This window comes from Antechinus flavipes, chromosome 5, assembly GCF_016432865.1.
Source record: "Antechinus flavipes isolate AdamAnt ecotype Samford, QLD, Australia chromosome 5, AdamAnt_v2, whole genome shotgun sequence".
In the NCBI taxonomy this organism is placed as follows: Eukaryota; Metazoa; Chordata; class Mammalia; order Dasyuromorphia; family Dasyuridae; genus Antechinus; species Antechinus flavipes.
This window is the reverse complement of record NC_067402.1, coordinates 222,913,992-222,926,280: the sequence shown is the minus strand read 5'-3', so window position 1 is coordinate 222,926,280 and position 12,289 is coordinate 222,913,992. Positions and strand designations below refer to the sequence as shown.

Below are 12,289 nucleotides of genomic sequence, written 5' to 3'. Positions count from 1 at the left end.
CTAAGGGTGTTCTGGGATGTTTGTGGAAGTGTGTTTACACAGTCGTACCATAGATATTGCCTCACACCTAACAGTCAGGTTTACACATAAAACAACACACACAGTGAGCAGAGACAAGCATTCTATCACATCAAAAGTTACTTATCTCTACTTATAGAGATACCCTACATCTACTGGGTAATAGCTATGGACATAGGTCAGCAATGGAGATATGGTCAATATTGATAGAGTTCTGTAAATGTTATCAGTTTTTTTTTTCCTTCCAAAATCCCAGATGCAGTCCTTTTAGATGATTTATTTTCAAGAGTTGGAAAGCCAAGGTAGGTAGGACACTGGAAAAGTCCCAACAGTGAGAATGTAAAGGAGAAGTTCTGGTTCTAGGGGGGAGAGGCTGAGAGAATGGCAAATTGAAGAGGAAGAGTTCTGAATTCTGCCTTTTTCCAAAGACATAGCATCTCTCTCCAACCAAGTTAAGGGCATCCAGACCTTCAGGCATGACAGTCATTTGCATACAGCCAGCTCTACCTGTCAGGTAAAATTCTTTAGCTCATCTTCTCTCCCAACAGTCGGAGGAGAAGTTGGGGGGGGGGGGGAGAGTGGGAAGGGGAAGTTTGGAAGAGTGTGTTTTAAAAGCGGGGCAGAAAAGGGCATGGGTTCTGATCTTCTTAGACTTGTGGTACACCAGCGTCTTGCTCAGCTTGGTGCCCTCTCCCAACCCATGCTCTTGCTCCAACTTCACTCCTCATTGGTTCTCGATCTAGACAGACTGAAACATACAACCATTAATGGCTTCATTTGGGAAAAAACACACACAAACAAGGAAACACAACATGATTGGATTTGGGGGCTCTCCCACACAATCTTCCAACGCCCCAAATCAGATCCTACTTCTCTCTGAGAGGGACTGGGGGGAGGGTACACTTGCCTTCTCAAGCTGAAGAAAACAAACTCACTGAGGGGTTGAAGGAAGACATCCTAGCTCCAGTCAGTCTGGGTCTAGTCTCCCCTTCACAAAGCCCCCCACTCACCCCCACACCACCACCACCAGGAAAAAAATTGGATACATTTTGAATAAAGCGATTCTGTTCCTTATCCGGGGACTAGGTTGCTTGGCGTGATTGGCCGGCGGAGTCACATGGTGAAAGTAACTTTACAGGGTCGCTAGCTAGTAGGAGGGCTTTATGGAGCAGAAAAACGACAAAGCGAGAAAAATTATTTTCCACTCCAGAAATTAATGATCATGAGCTCCTATTTGATGGACTCTAACTACATCGATCCGAAATTTCCTCCATGCGAGGAATATTCGCAAAATAGCTACATCCCTGAGCATAGTCCGGAATATTACGGCCGGACCAGGGAATCAGGATTTCAGCATCACCATCAAGAGCTGTACCCACCACCACCTCCACGGTCTAGCTATCCCGAGCGCCAATATAGCTGTACCAGTCTCCAGGGACCGGGCAATCCGAGAGGCCACGGGCCGGCTCAGGCGGGGCACCATCACCCCGAGAAATCGCAGCCGCTCTGCGAGCCAGCTCCTCTCTCCGGCTCCTCCACTTCCCCCTCCCCAGCCCCGCCAGCCTGCAGCCAGCCAGCCCCAGACCATCCCTCCAGCGCCGCATCCAAGCAGCCCATAGTGTATCCATGGATGAAAAAAATCCACGTTAGCACGGGTAGGCAACTTTGCTTTTTTGCTCTCCTCCTCCCTCCCCTCTTCCCCTACACTTCCCACCCTCCTCAGTCCCCCTCCGGCTCCCGTCCTCCTTTCTCTCCTTCCCCCTCTCTCTCTCTAGGAGCGTCTCTGGGTTAGCACAATTGAACTGGATTTACGAGCGAGAATGGGTAATTACATCCCCCATAAATTTTATGGCTTAGCTACTCTGGGCAGTCCGAGCCATGTGCTAGGATCTGTTATGTATGTGAGAAAACTCTGCTCGCTTTCTAAGGGCGCATAAATAATTCAGTGGCGTTACAATGAGGATTCCCCTCTTATTAGACTACAAAGTCTTCAGCGTCCCTCAAGTTCTTTATAACCCATTTAGTTCGATGACTTTATTATTTTCCCCCTCCTGCTCCTCCGAGCTGAGAAGGGGGTGGGGGTTGGGGGTCAGGAAAGCCTGCTGCCTCTGAACCCCCTATCTGCTTTTCCCCTCCCCCACCCCTCCCCCTAGTGAACCCCAATTATAATGGAGGGGAACCCAAGCGTTCGAGGACAGCCTACACCCGCCAGCAGGTCTTGGAATTAGAAAAAGAGTTTCATTACAACCGCTACCTGACCCGGAGGAGAAGGATCGAGATCGCCCATTCGCTGTGTCTCTCCGAGCGGCAGATCAAAATTTGGTTCCAAAACCGTCGGATGAAATGGAAGAAGGACCACCGACTCCCCAACACCAAAGTCAGATCCGCCCCACCAGCCGGAGCGGCGCCCAGCTCCCTGCCCGCAACCACCCCCGGCCCTACTGAAGACCATTCCCAAAGCTCAACACCACAGGAGCAGCGAGCAGAGGACATTACCAGGTTATAAAACATAAATCACACCCCTTCGCCCCCATACCCACTCCCCCACCCCCCACACACAAATTGACTCTTATTTATAGAATCTAATATATATATATATATTTTGGTTCTTTCTTCTCCCCATCTCTAGTCCTTTGCTTATTCCAAACAGAAACAACAGATACATGGAAACAAGCCCCCCCCTCCCCTTTTCTCCCTTCCACTGTTAAGGACCCTTTTAAGCATGTGATGTTGTCTTAGCATGGTACCTGCGGGGCTTTTTTTAGGCCGTTTGGGGGTTTTATTTATTTTTTAAGAAAAAAAAGCAGCAAAAAAAAAAGATTATATATTGCAAGGTGCGATGGTCCAGTTCTGGTTAATTTTCAGGGGGAAAGAGGGAAGAAAAAGGAAAGAGACATTTTTAGGCCAATTCTTCTGTTTCTTCTTTTCCTTTTTTCCCCCTTAGGCCTTTTGCATTGAAAAATGCATCAGGGGAGGTGAGGGAGGGGGAAGTCATTTTAAGGAGAACAAAGCTATGAAGTTCTTTTGTATCATTGTGGGGGGGGGTGGGAGGAGAAGGGGGGGAAAGGCAGCAGACAAAGCTAAATGCATCTCGGGAGCCTCTCCTAGCTGTTCAGTTTGAGGAGCCAAAAGAATATCAAAAAGAACTTTCAGTTCTGAGACGGAAACTCCAAACCTTAGGTAGATTTTTCACCCCCCTTGTGATCATTGTGGTTTTTGGACTGAATTTACTTGGTTATTGTAAAACTTGCAATAAAGAATTTTAGTGTTGATGTGAAGTGCCCCGTGATCAATAATAAACCAGTGAATGTGAATTAGTTTTACTTAATGTCTGATGGTTTCTTTTTTATTCCCCTTCTCCTCCAGTGGACTTGGGCTTCTGCTGGTAAAATCCCACCTTCTCCCTAGTTGCTTGCTAAGTTTACTCTAAGCAAACATATGAACCTTAACTCTCAACTCCAGTTTTCCAGTGTCCTTAGGACCAGGAAGGGAAAGGAAGCAGTGTGTGTGTGTGTGTGTGTGTGTGTGTGTGTGTGTGTGTATGTGTGTGTGTATGTGTGTGTGTGTGTGTTTGTGTGTCTATGTGAGAAAGAGAGAGAGTATGTGTTGTATGTGTTAATTCAACTAGAAGGTTTAAGTGGGACATTAGGATTGAATTTTCTTTTCACCTCTCCTCAATCTGAGTTTTCAGAGAGGAAGGCATCTTCTGGGGGTGAGAACAGAAGAGTTGGGAGGCAGAGGGTGTCTTATTTTCAGACAGCAAATGCCTCCACTTGGTCTCTCTCCTCCCTACCCTTGTCTTAAGTAGAGCTTGGTTTCAGATAGGCAGACTTGGACTAGGATAGTATCCTCAATTTTTGCTTTATTTTGCTTTTAAATGAGACCTGTAACTTTGAGAGAATGGAGAACTTCCAGTAACAGACTCCTAACAATGCAGATAAACCCTTAGAGCATTGCTTGGGGACAAGTGATTTACCCAGGTTCACTCAGTTTGTATCTGGGGCATGTACCTAAACTCAGTACATCTCTAAACTCAATTCTTTCTGAATTCAAGGCATTTATTGTGCAATTCTACCTTCCATCTCTCATAGGGTTATTTTGTGACTGAAGGGGCATAAGGGAGATGTGCCTCCAACAATCCCACACTTAAAAAGTCATTTTAAAGGCAGTTTAAGGGAAACTTCAGACTTTTTCTGTTTGTTTAGACTAAGAATGGAGGGGGAAGGGAAAGACAGAGGTTCAAGAGGGCTTCCTTCCATGGTTAGGCCTCAAAGCCTTGTGTTGGACAGTAATGGACCTCCCCCCCCAAAACTCCTCTCACAGACCAGCCAGGTGTGGGGTAAAGGCCCACAGAGAGAAAGATCTCATTGCTCTCTTCTCCCCCACACCAATCTAGGCCATGGCAGGCTTGTGGGAAAAAAATGAGCAGTTTTCTGTTTATAATAAAATTAGAAATTCAAGAAGAAATGTATGAAAAATAAATAAGCATTTTCCCCTCCCTATCATATGAATAATTTTAACCAGTAATTTTTAGTATTGTAGACTAGGCCCAAGAAACCTCCAAGCACATATTTTATTTACTTATTGGAAGAACAGTATCTGAATTTACTTGGTTGTTGTGACAATTATCTTCCATAAAACTCACAGACCTTTCCTTGCCAGGAAGCCTGTCGAAATTTTAGGACATTAAGGGATCTCAGAAGCTGTATTCTTTTAAAAAGGGAAGGAGAAGAATCATTCTGATTTGGCTTACATAAAAATCTTGTTCTCCTTTACCATATCTTAGGATGAAAGGTGACAGGACCAGATAAAGGCCTCTCTGAATAGAGAAATCAAGTTGTAGAGGAATATATGTGTGTGGTTGTTGTGGTTTTTTCCCCTCTGTCTCCCCCCCACCTCTCGAATCCACTTGCTGGTAGTAGGGTGGTTGTTGAGATGTAGGTTGGGTGAGCAGAATGGTCCTGGAGGCCTCTTTTCTCCACCCTTGATCATACTCTAGAGATACCAAAACTGCCTCTTTCATCCAGCTCCAGGAGTGCAGACTAATAATTATTCTAAGTTATTTTTATGTAATCAAGTGAATTTGCAACCAAATCACAGCAGAAATCTCGTCATTTCGAGGCAATTGGTTTGGGGTCAGAAGGGGATAAGATTTGCATGTTCCACAGGGTTAGGCAAGAGAACTTGTGAAGAGTGTATAGGAGTGCCTTTTAAAGCTTATAATAAAACTAAAGTGAAAAGCATGAGTGCAGGAGTGGTGGGGATAGAGAAATAGTATCCCTAAATCTATCTAGGAGAACATTATTCTTTGGGAGATTTTTTTTCTTTTTCTGAAAGTTAGAGAAAGGAGATTAAACCCCCCCACCATAATTCTCATTTCTGGCTTTGCCTGAACTTACTCAATGAAGATCATTTCAGCACAGGGACCTCAGTTCCAAATAGGAGGAGATTTAGAATCAAATAGGGACAGAAGTGGGGACATTTATTTTTTTCTTTCACTCCTTTGATCTCTTGTTTCCTCTTCCTTTTTTTCTCTCTGTTAGGATCAGAGGAGAAACATCATAGATTATAATAATAATAAATATTATTATCATCAATAATAATATCAATTATTTTAAGTTTATGCCCAAGGTAGCTTTGGCTTCTGGCCCTATTTTTACTAGTTTGCCTGTCTTCTTCTTGTTGTCAAATTTCCCCCTTTGCATTGGACATGACCAGCAGGAATCAGGAAGAGACTTTCCCGAAGGGATAGTGGGTGAAGGAATCGGGAATGGGGCTTGGAGCTCCAAGGCTGGCTCTTTCTCCTCACCAATGGAACTTTTTCATTCTGGTTGCCTTCCCGTTGAAGAGGAAAGCAGTGGGGTTTTATTGAAGTTGGGTGGAGAAGAGGGGAAAGGCAAAGGGGAAAATGCAACTCAGGTTCACGGAGAGGACACATTTTCTCTGCCATCGCTTTTATATTCCACAGCTGCCCTGACCTCTCCCCCCTTCTCTGACCCTCTGGGCTCTGCACCATGTACCATCCCCGGGTCTCGAAGCTTTTGTAAGGTTGTGGATTTTTTTCCCCTCATAGTAATGGGGTGGGGTGGGGGGAGAGCCAAGTCGAGCTGAATGCATATTATTGCATTGTGTCTCTCTCGAATGGCTAAATAAAAAAGAAGATGTGGTTGAAGCGACGACCAATTCGTCCAAGGTCCTTCTCCAAGAGCCTGGTGATCCCCAACAGGTCAAAAATTCGCTTGACATGTAAGTAGTTAGCATTTAGATTTGTTTGAGGGTGGGATGGAAGCAACATAAATACATTTTTCCCCCTCCAAATTTCATCGCTACTCCAACGAAAGAGTAGAAGGATTAAGAGGGAAGAAGAGAAAGAGGGAATAGAGAAAGGAAGTGTCCGATCAATGTGGCAGAGCTCGAGCCACATCCCTTGTCCCCAGTAATAGAGAGAAGCATAATTCTCTGATGTTAAAAGTCATCAGGAAAATGTTGAGAGAGGAAGAGAAATAGAAAGAGGAGCCCTGGCTGGCTGCTTCCCTCCGGTTGCCTCTGGTACTCTTTCTAAGGATTTCCCTACCAAGCTTCCGTCTCCTTCTGTTTGGGCCAGCCTCCTTCCTAGAGGCGCTAGAACAGAGGGAAGCTAGAAAATCTTCCATTTCTTGAGAAAATAAAGGAGGGCAGGGGTGAATCAGATGGAAGCTGGGGCTACCCATTCCAGGTACTCATTGCTTTCTGTTGCCTCCTTACAATTAAAGGAGAACTGAATATTTTGACTTGGATATGGTTTAATGAGAAGGTTATATATTCCTGGAGTTGAAAGAGATTAAGGAAATCATGCTGGTATAGGAGGAATTAGGTTCTCACATCTTCCCTCCCACACACACACAATTGCCCTTTCTATCTTATTCAGGGAAAGCCTTACCTCCTGTCTCCCCAGTTTACCTTTCTCAGGTATTTCCTGATCTTCAGCAGCTTTCTTCCCCCATCCAACCCCATACCTTAGAGAGAGGTTAACTTTAATTAAAAACTGATTCTCCCCACTCAGGCTAAGGACCAGAGCACTGTTACCCACATTTATCCCCACATACATGCACCACCCCCGACCACCAGAGCTAGAGGGGATATTTGTTAGCACTCTGAATGTCATTATCCACAGATAGAATTTTATGAACTTCCTAATCTGTCGTCTTGATTTATCTGGATGGGCAGGGGCCCAAGCTAAACATTTGGGGTCTTTGGTGAAAGGAGAATTTTTTGCCAAACAATTCTCCTATTAGAATGAGTCCCACTTGAGTCTGATTCTATATCCCCTTTTTCCCACTCATGCCCCGGGTTTTTTTTTTTCCTATTTTCTCACCCTCAGTGAAGGCCTAGATCTCTGATTGCCTTGGACTCCCATTACTTTTTTGGAGGAATTAAAAATAGAGAAAGATGATTGTAGCAAAAGACTGAAAGAATTGCTTTCTCTAAATCAATCTTCATTCTCTCTCTTTGACCCATTTCTACTTTGGATTGCCATAAGAAGAGAAAGTCAAAAATCCTTACTTTATTGCCAGTTTTCTCCACCACAGGAATCTCCCTCTAGGTTCATTCTCCCCCTTTCCCAACTTCTAGGCTGCTAGTTCCCTTAATTATTTCAACATCCCCAGTGGACCGACCAGCAAGCAGTTTCTTTCTAAGTCTTTTGATCTAGGTTTTTCTACTCTCCTTTTCCAAACCAGCTCTAAGTCTCCCAGAAACAGACAGAACACCTCCCCTTCTGCATCTTATCAACTCCCATTCCATTTCAATATCTCCTCTGTCAGGCTATCATGATTTCATCTTGCTCCTTTCTGGCCCTCGATGGTGGTCCAAAAAGTTGATGGTTCAGAAAGAAGGGAGATGATGTAGTAAAATTCCTTTTAAAATCATGTGGAAAGTACATTGTAGGACACTGCAGAGAGGTTATAGGGTCAGATAGAAATGTGGGGAATAATCTTAATTCTCAATCGATGTTAGAAAATGCCCATGATTGGAAAAACACCCTCTTGCTTTGTCCAGCCTGAAGTGGAGACCTAAATGAGGGGAATCAAGAAAAACAAAAACAAAAATTAAAAAACAACGGTATCCAATTCCCTCACTATCTCTGGCCTTCCGTTTATCCTCTCTTTGTCCCAGGATAGGCAGAGGGAGAGAAGGATCTATTTTTGTTTGTACTGGTAGAAATACTGGTACTGAAAACCGCACCTGTAGGAGGCAGGTTCCTTCCTGCTCTTGGTTCCTTCTAAATGGTGACTGATTTCTTGGGGGGAACCTTAGGAGGGAAAATATGACAGGATATGGTCTCTCTTGATTAAATTAACATTGCACTACCTTCCTTAGGGGTATCCCATATTTTGTAAGATTGGAGTTTAAGAGGCCCAGGGCTAAGAAGGAAGCCTGGGGATTCTCCAAGTGCTTCAAGATGAGCCTTCTTCTTAGATTCCACAGGCTCCTCCTCCAAAGTTTCTGGGGCACCTACCTTCCATTCCAGTGTCTGCTGGGAGGGCTGCCTTTGCATTCTTCTGGGTCACGACCCCAGCTTTGGACAGCAGGACAATAGTGAGTTGAGCAGGGGCAGCCGAGGTGGGTGAGCGGGAACAGGCGCCTAGAGCAGGTTCGTTGAGTGGTGAATTCCATTGCCTGTGAATCCCATTGCATTCAGCCCTGGGGTTGAGCCTTCTGCAACTCCTTTTACTTTTCTCTGATGCTTAAAAATATGCTGTCCATTCCCCCCCCTAAAAATGGAATAGGCCCTTTATCTGCAGTCTCCCCATCCATATATTGCGATTTTTCCCCCCTTATATACATAAAGGATGACTATTAGAGTGGCTGTCAGTTGAGCTTTCTCCCTAGAGCAGAGCCTAAAGAGGAAGTTCGATTGTGGATTATAGGAATCACTGGATCCCCTTGACCATAGGTTATACCTAATATAAAGGGACTGAAAAGAATCTGGATAAATCAGGACACCAGATAAAGCATTTTCTTGATCTGGTTTATATTAGTCATAAAAGAGGCTAAGAATGAATTATCCAGATAATTACCCCAACCTTCCTGAGTGGCCAAGGATTTTGTCAGGAAAATGGGACTGAGACTAGAATTCTCTTGTTTTGAACAGTAAAACAAAAATAAAAACTAACTAAAACAAATATAGGGAAAGCATGATAGATTTGTGTTGAGAGGGGGACCAGAGTGGAAGGGGATGTTATCATTTAGAGGAAGCCTTCCCAAATAGCCTTTCTCTTCGGAAAGGATTTTATTGAGGGAATCTTTCTTCTGCCCCATCAACCATCACCCATGTCAAAGTAATACCTCCACCTTATTTCAATCTTTTTGGCCTCTTTTCTAACTTGTGAATCAGATCAGCCTAGCCTGGATGGAACTTAGTTTCGACTCCCCAGTCAGCCTAAAAAGCCTGGTGCCTGAGCTAGAGGGAAAAAAATGTAGGTGTGATCTGGAGAGTTACAAATGAACAGTTGCATTTGGGAACTAGGAAATTTGAGGGGATCTATAGAATTTTGAATTTTGGCAGAGGGAAGGGTAAGCGATGATTGAGGATCTATTGGATTTGGGGAGGCAAGGACTGAAAGTGTGATTGTGCCAGAGTTTTTGAGTAGTATCTATCTCATTCCTTTCACCTTTTTTTTTTTTTTTAAGAGATCAGAGTTTCAAAAGGAAAATAATAGGAGTAGGGCTTCCTAAATGCAGAAGGATTCAGAGCTCAGAGCGAAACCTATAAGTTATTGGTCTCTAGGACCAAGGAGAACACTGTAATTGAGGTTCAGCCTCCAAAGCTTGTGTTGCAGATTGTTCCTAGCAATTTAGGGGGAAAGTTTCCTTCTTCCCCTTGGTGTCTGCCAATCTGTCCTTGTCTCACTTTGGCTTACTGCTTCTCTTTATATCTCCTGAATATTTCTTCTCATACTTTTTTCTCTCTGAGTTCCCATCCCAATATTTTCAAAAATGCTTCTCTATTTCAGCCTTCTTCTTTAGACCCAAGTTGGGAGGGCGCAATATCCTCCAATACCACCTTGAAAGCAGAGAAAGAGGAGCCAAATGGCTTGGGATTGGGGTGTGTGAAGAGAGAGCTGGCCTGGTTGGCCTCAGGGTCTGCTGAGGTTCAAAGGTTCCCAGGCTGGAGTGAGGGGCCAGAGCCGCCCACAGAACATTTTACTGGGGGATTGGGGAGCAGCGTGCTTTCCTGGGGCAAACAACACCATTTTATAGCCCTTTCAGCAGATGTTGAAGGAACCACTTTCTCCCGGGATGCCCCTTTATCTTTCTGGCCGCCCCAAGGCCCCAATCTCCTCTGCAGCTTTGTTCTCTCCCTCTTCCCCTCCTCCCCCTTCTCTTCCTCCGTTTGATCCTTCCTCTCCCCCCCATCAAATTGTTTCTTTAGATCTTAAAGCATCTGCTCCTCCCTGCCCCTCCCCCACATCCCCTCATTCCACACCAAGGGAGGCAGAGAGGCCCCCAAAATGGAAGAATATTGAGGGGGGCCTTGAGTGACCATAAATAGTGCTTTCCTTCCTGCCTCCTTCAAGCCCTGCAATTAGACCAAAGAAGTATTCTATCTTGTCTTCGTGAGAGTCCCTGATTCTGTAATTAAGATTGTTTTTAACCCCTCCCTCAAATTCCTGAGGAAATTAAAGCTGTATAGACCAGATCTCACTCTTAAGTATTTGAGACTCCTCTGGGCACAGATAATTATTCACCTAATTCAGGCAAAAACAATTTTTAGAAAGTGGCTAATAGTTTTTTTTTTCTGAATGATTTCAATAATTGGTCCACATCTCTGTTCTTTTGGAGCCCTACAATATTAGATTGTAACTTCTATTTTAATCTTTAGAGAGGTAGATTAGCTTTTTACCTAACTTGGAGTGGAAAGCACAGGATTTGGAGGAATACCCAAGAGCCTACCCAGAATCTTCATACCCCTACAATTTTTGGACAAGTCACGTGACTAGTCTGGAAATCAATGACCTCCTCTGTAAAGTAGTGATTTCTAAGGTTCCTTCTAACTCCAAATTTGTGATCATATCAATCCCACTCTATCTACTACTACTACTCCCTTCTGTCCTATCTTTTTTCTTTGAGGCCCCTCTGGAGCAAATAAGGGGATAAGGACATACTCCCTACCCTGACCCTGACTTTTTCCCTAAAAGTGATCATCACCTAAGAAAACCAAGGCATTTAAAATGAAATAGATTGCTTGCTACCACATTTGTGTTGGAGGTAGAGAGAGCATGTAGGTTTGATTAATGTTAACAGCGTAGGTAGGGCAGCTAGGTGGCGCACTAGATATTACACTGGTCTTGGAATCAAGAAGACTCATCTCCTGAGTTCAAATTCAGACTCAGACACTTTCGGTGACAGAGGGCAAGTCACTCGATCCTGTTTGCCTCAGTTCCGCCTCTATAAAATGAGCTAGAGAAGAAAATAGTATCTTTGACACGCAAACTCCACAAAAAGTCACAGTCAGATTGAAAAATGACTTACGTGAGAAAGGGAGGTTCTTGCTACACTTGTAGGTCTGGCTTGGCTTTCAGAGATCTTACAAATCTCCCCTATTTCTTCAGAGCCTGAATAGATTGGTTCCAACTATCCCATAGAGATGGAGTTTTCCTTCTGGTACCAGTTTTTACCTTGGGGTTACCCCTTAGGGTTTTCCTTTCCCCTCACAAATTGTGAACTTAGCTATAGCATCTGACTGGAACCTAGAAATTGCTCTACAACTCTATTTTCTTTCTCCCAGAATTACTAGGGGCTCCACAAGCTTTGCCTTTCCCTCTCTCAAATCCGGTCATCTCTCCAAATCCAGTCATCTCTCCAAAGATTATTGAGGATCCTTGAAGAGCGGGCTATTGGCCACAAACCTTTGATTCATATCTGTGGTATTTCCTTGATTTGGTCTCCATGGCAATGAGAGAGGTAACAAGGCTCCTTCCCTGCCCCCAGCACTATCTTGCACTCCCTTCCCTACCTGGCCTCAGAGTCTGGGCCAGCAGTGTGTTCTGGGAGAGCCCAACCCAAGAAAGGGGTGGAGAAACACTATCTTTATTATCATATTACAACAAACTCAAAAGAAAAAAAGAGGAGAAAAGCTTCAAATGAGGCTTTACTTTTTATCTATGGTCATTGTTCCTTACCTATGCACATGCAAATGACACATGTATATATCACATATGTATAACACATATTTATGCAATCCATGTATGCAAACACATTTCTGATATTTGGATATTTATATGTATTG

General features: G+C 44.0%; 1 protein-coding gene and 1 long non-coding RNA gene across 2 annotated transcripts; one reads left to right on the top strand and one right to left on the bottom strand.

Moving 5' to 3' along the window:
- Window positions 1-525: 525 nt before the first annotated feature.
- Window positions 526-11,754, bottom strand: LOC127539446 (uncharacterized). Its single transcript, XR_007947925.1, has 4 exons — window positions 11,533-11,754; window positions 8,516-8,676; window positions 5,418-5,554; window positions 526-766 (listed from the first exon to the last, which is right to left on the bottom strand). It is a non-coding gene; the product is annotated as an uncharacterized LOC127539446 (long non-coding RNA).
- Window positions 1,201-3,341, top strand: HOXC4 (homeobox C4). The gene is made up of 2 exons (XM_051963660.1): window positions 1,201-1,673; window positions 2,172-3,341. Exons 1-2 carry the CDS (start codon window positions 1,235-1,237, stop codon window positions 2,522-2,524), a joined length of 792 nt encoding a protein of 263 aa, XP_051819620.1. The 5' UTR covers window positions 1,201-1,234; the 3' UTR covers window positions 2,525-3,341.
- Window positions 11,755-12,289: the final 535 nt, after the last annotated feature.

What these genes read in the sequence shown, in the direction of transcription:
- HOXC4 (XM_051963660.1), top strand. Translation starts at nt 1,235, where the DNA reads ATGATCATGAGCTCCTATTTGATGGACTCTAACTACATCGATCCGAAA. An exon ending in AAAAATCCACGTTAGCACGG is followed by an intron (nt 1,674 to 2,171) that starts GTAGGCAACTTT and finishes CCCTCCCCCTAG; the next exon opens with TGAACCCCAATTATAATGGA.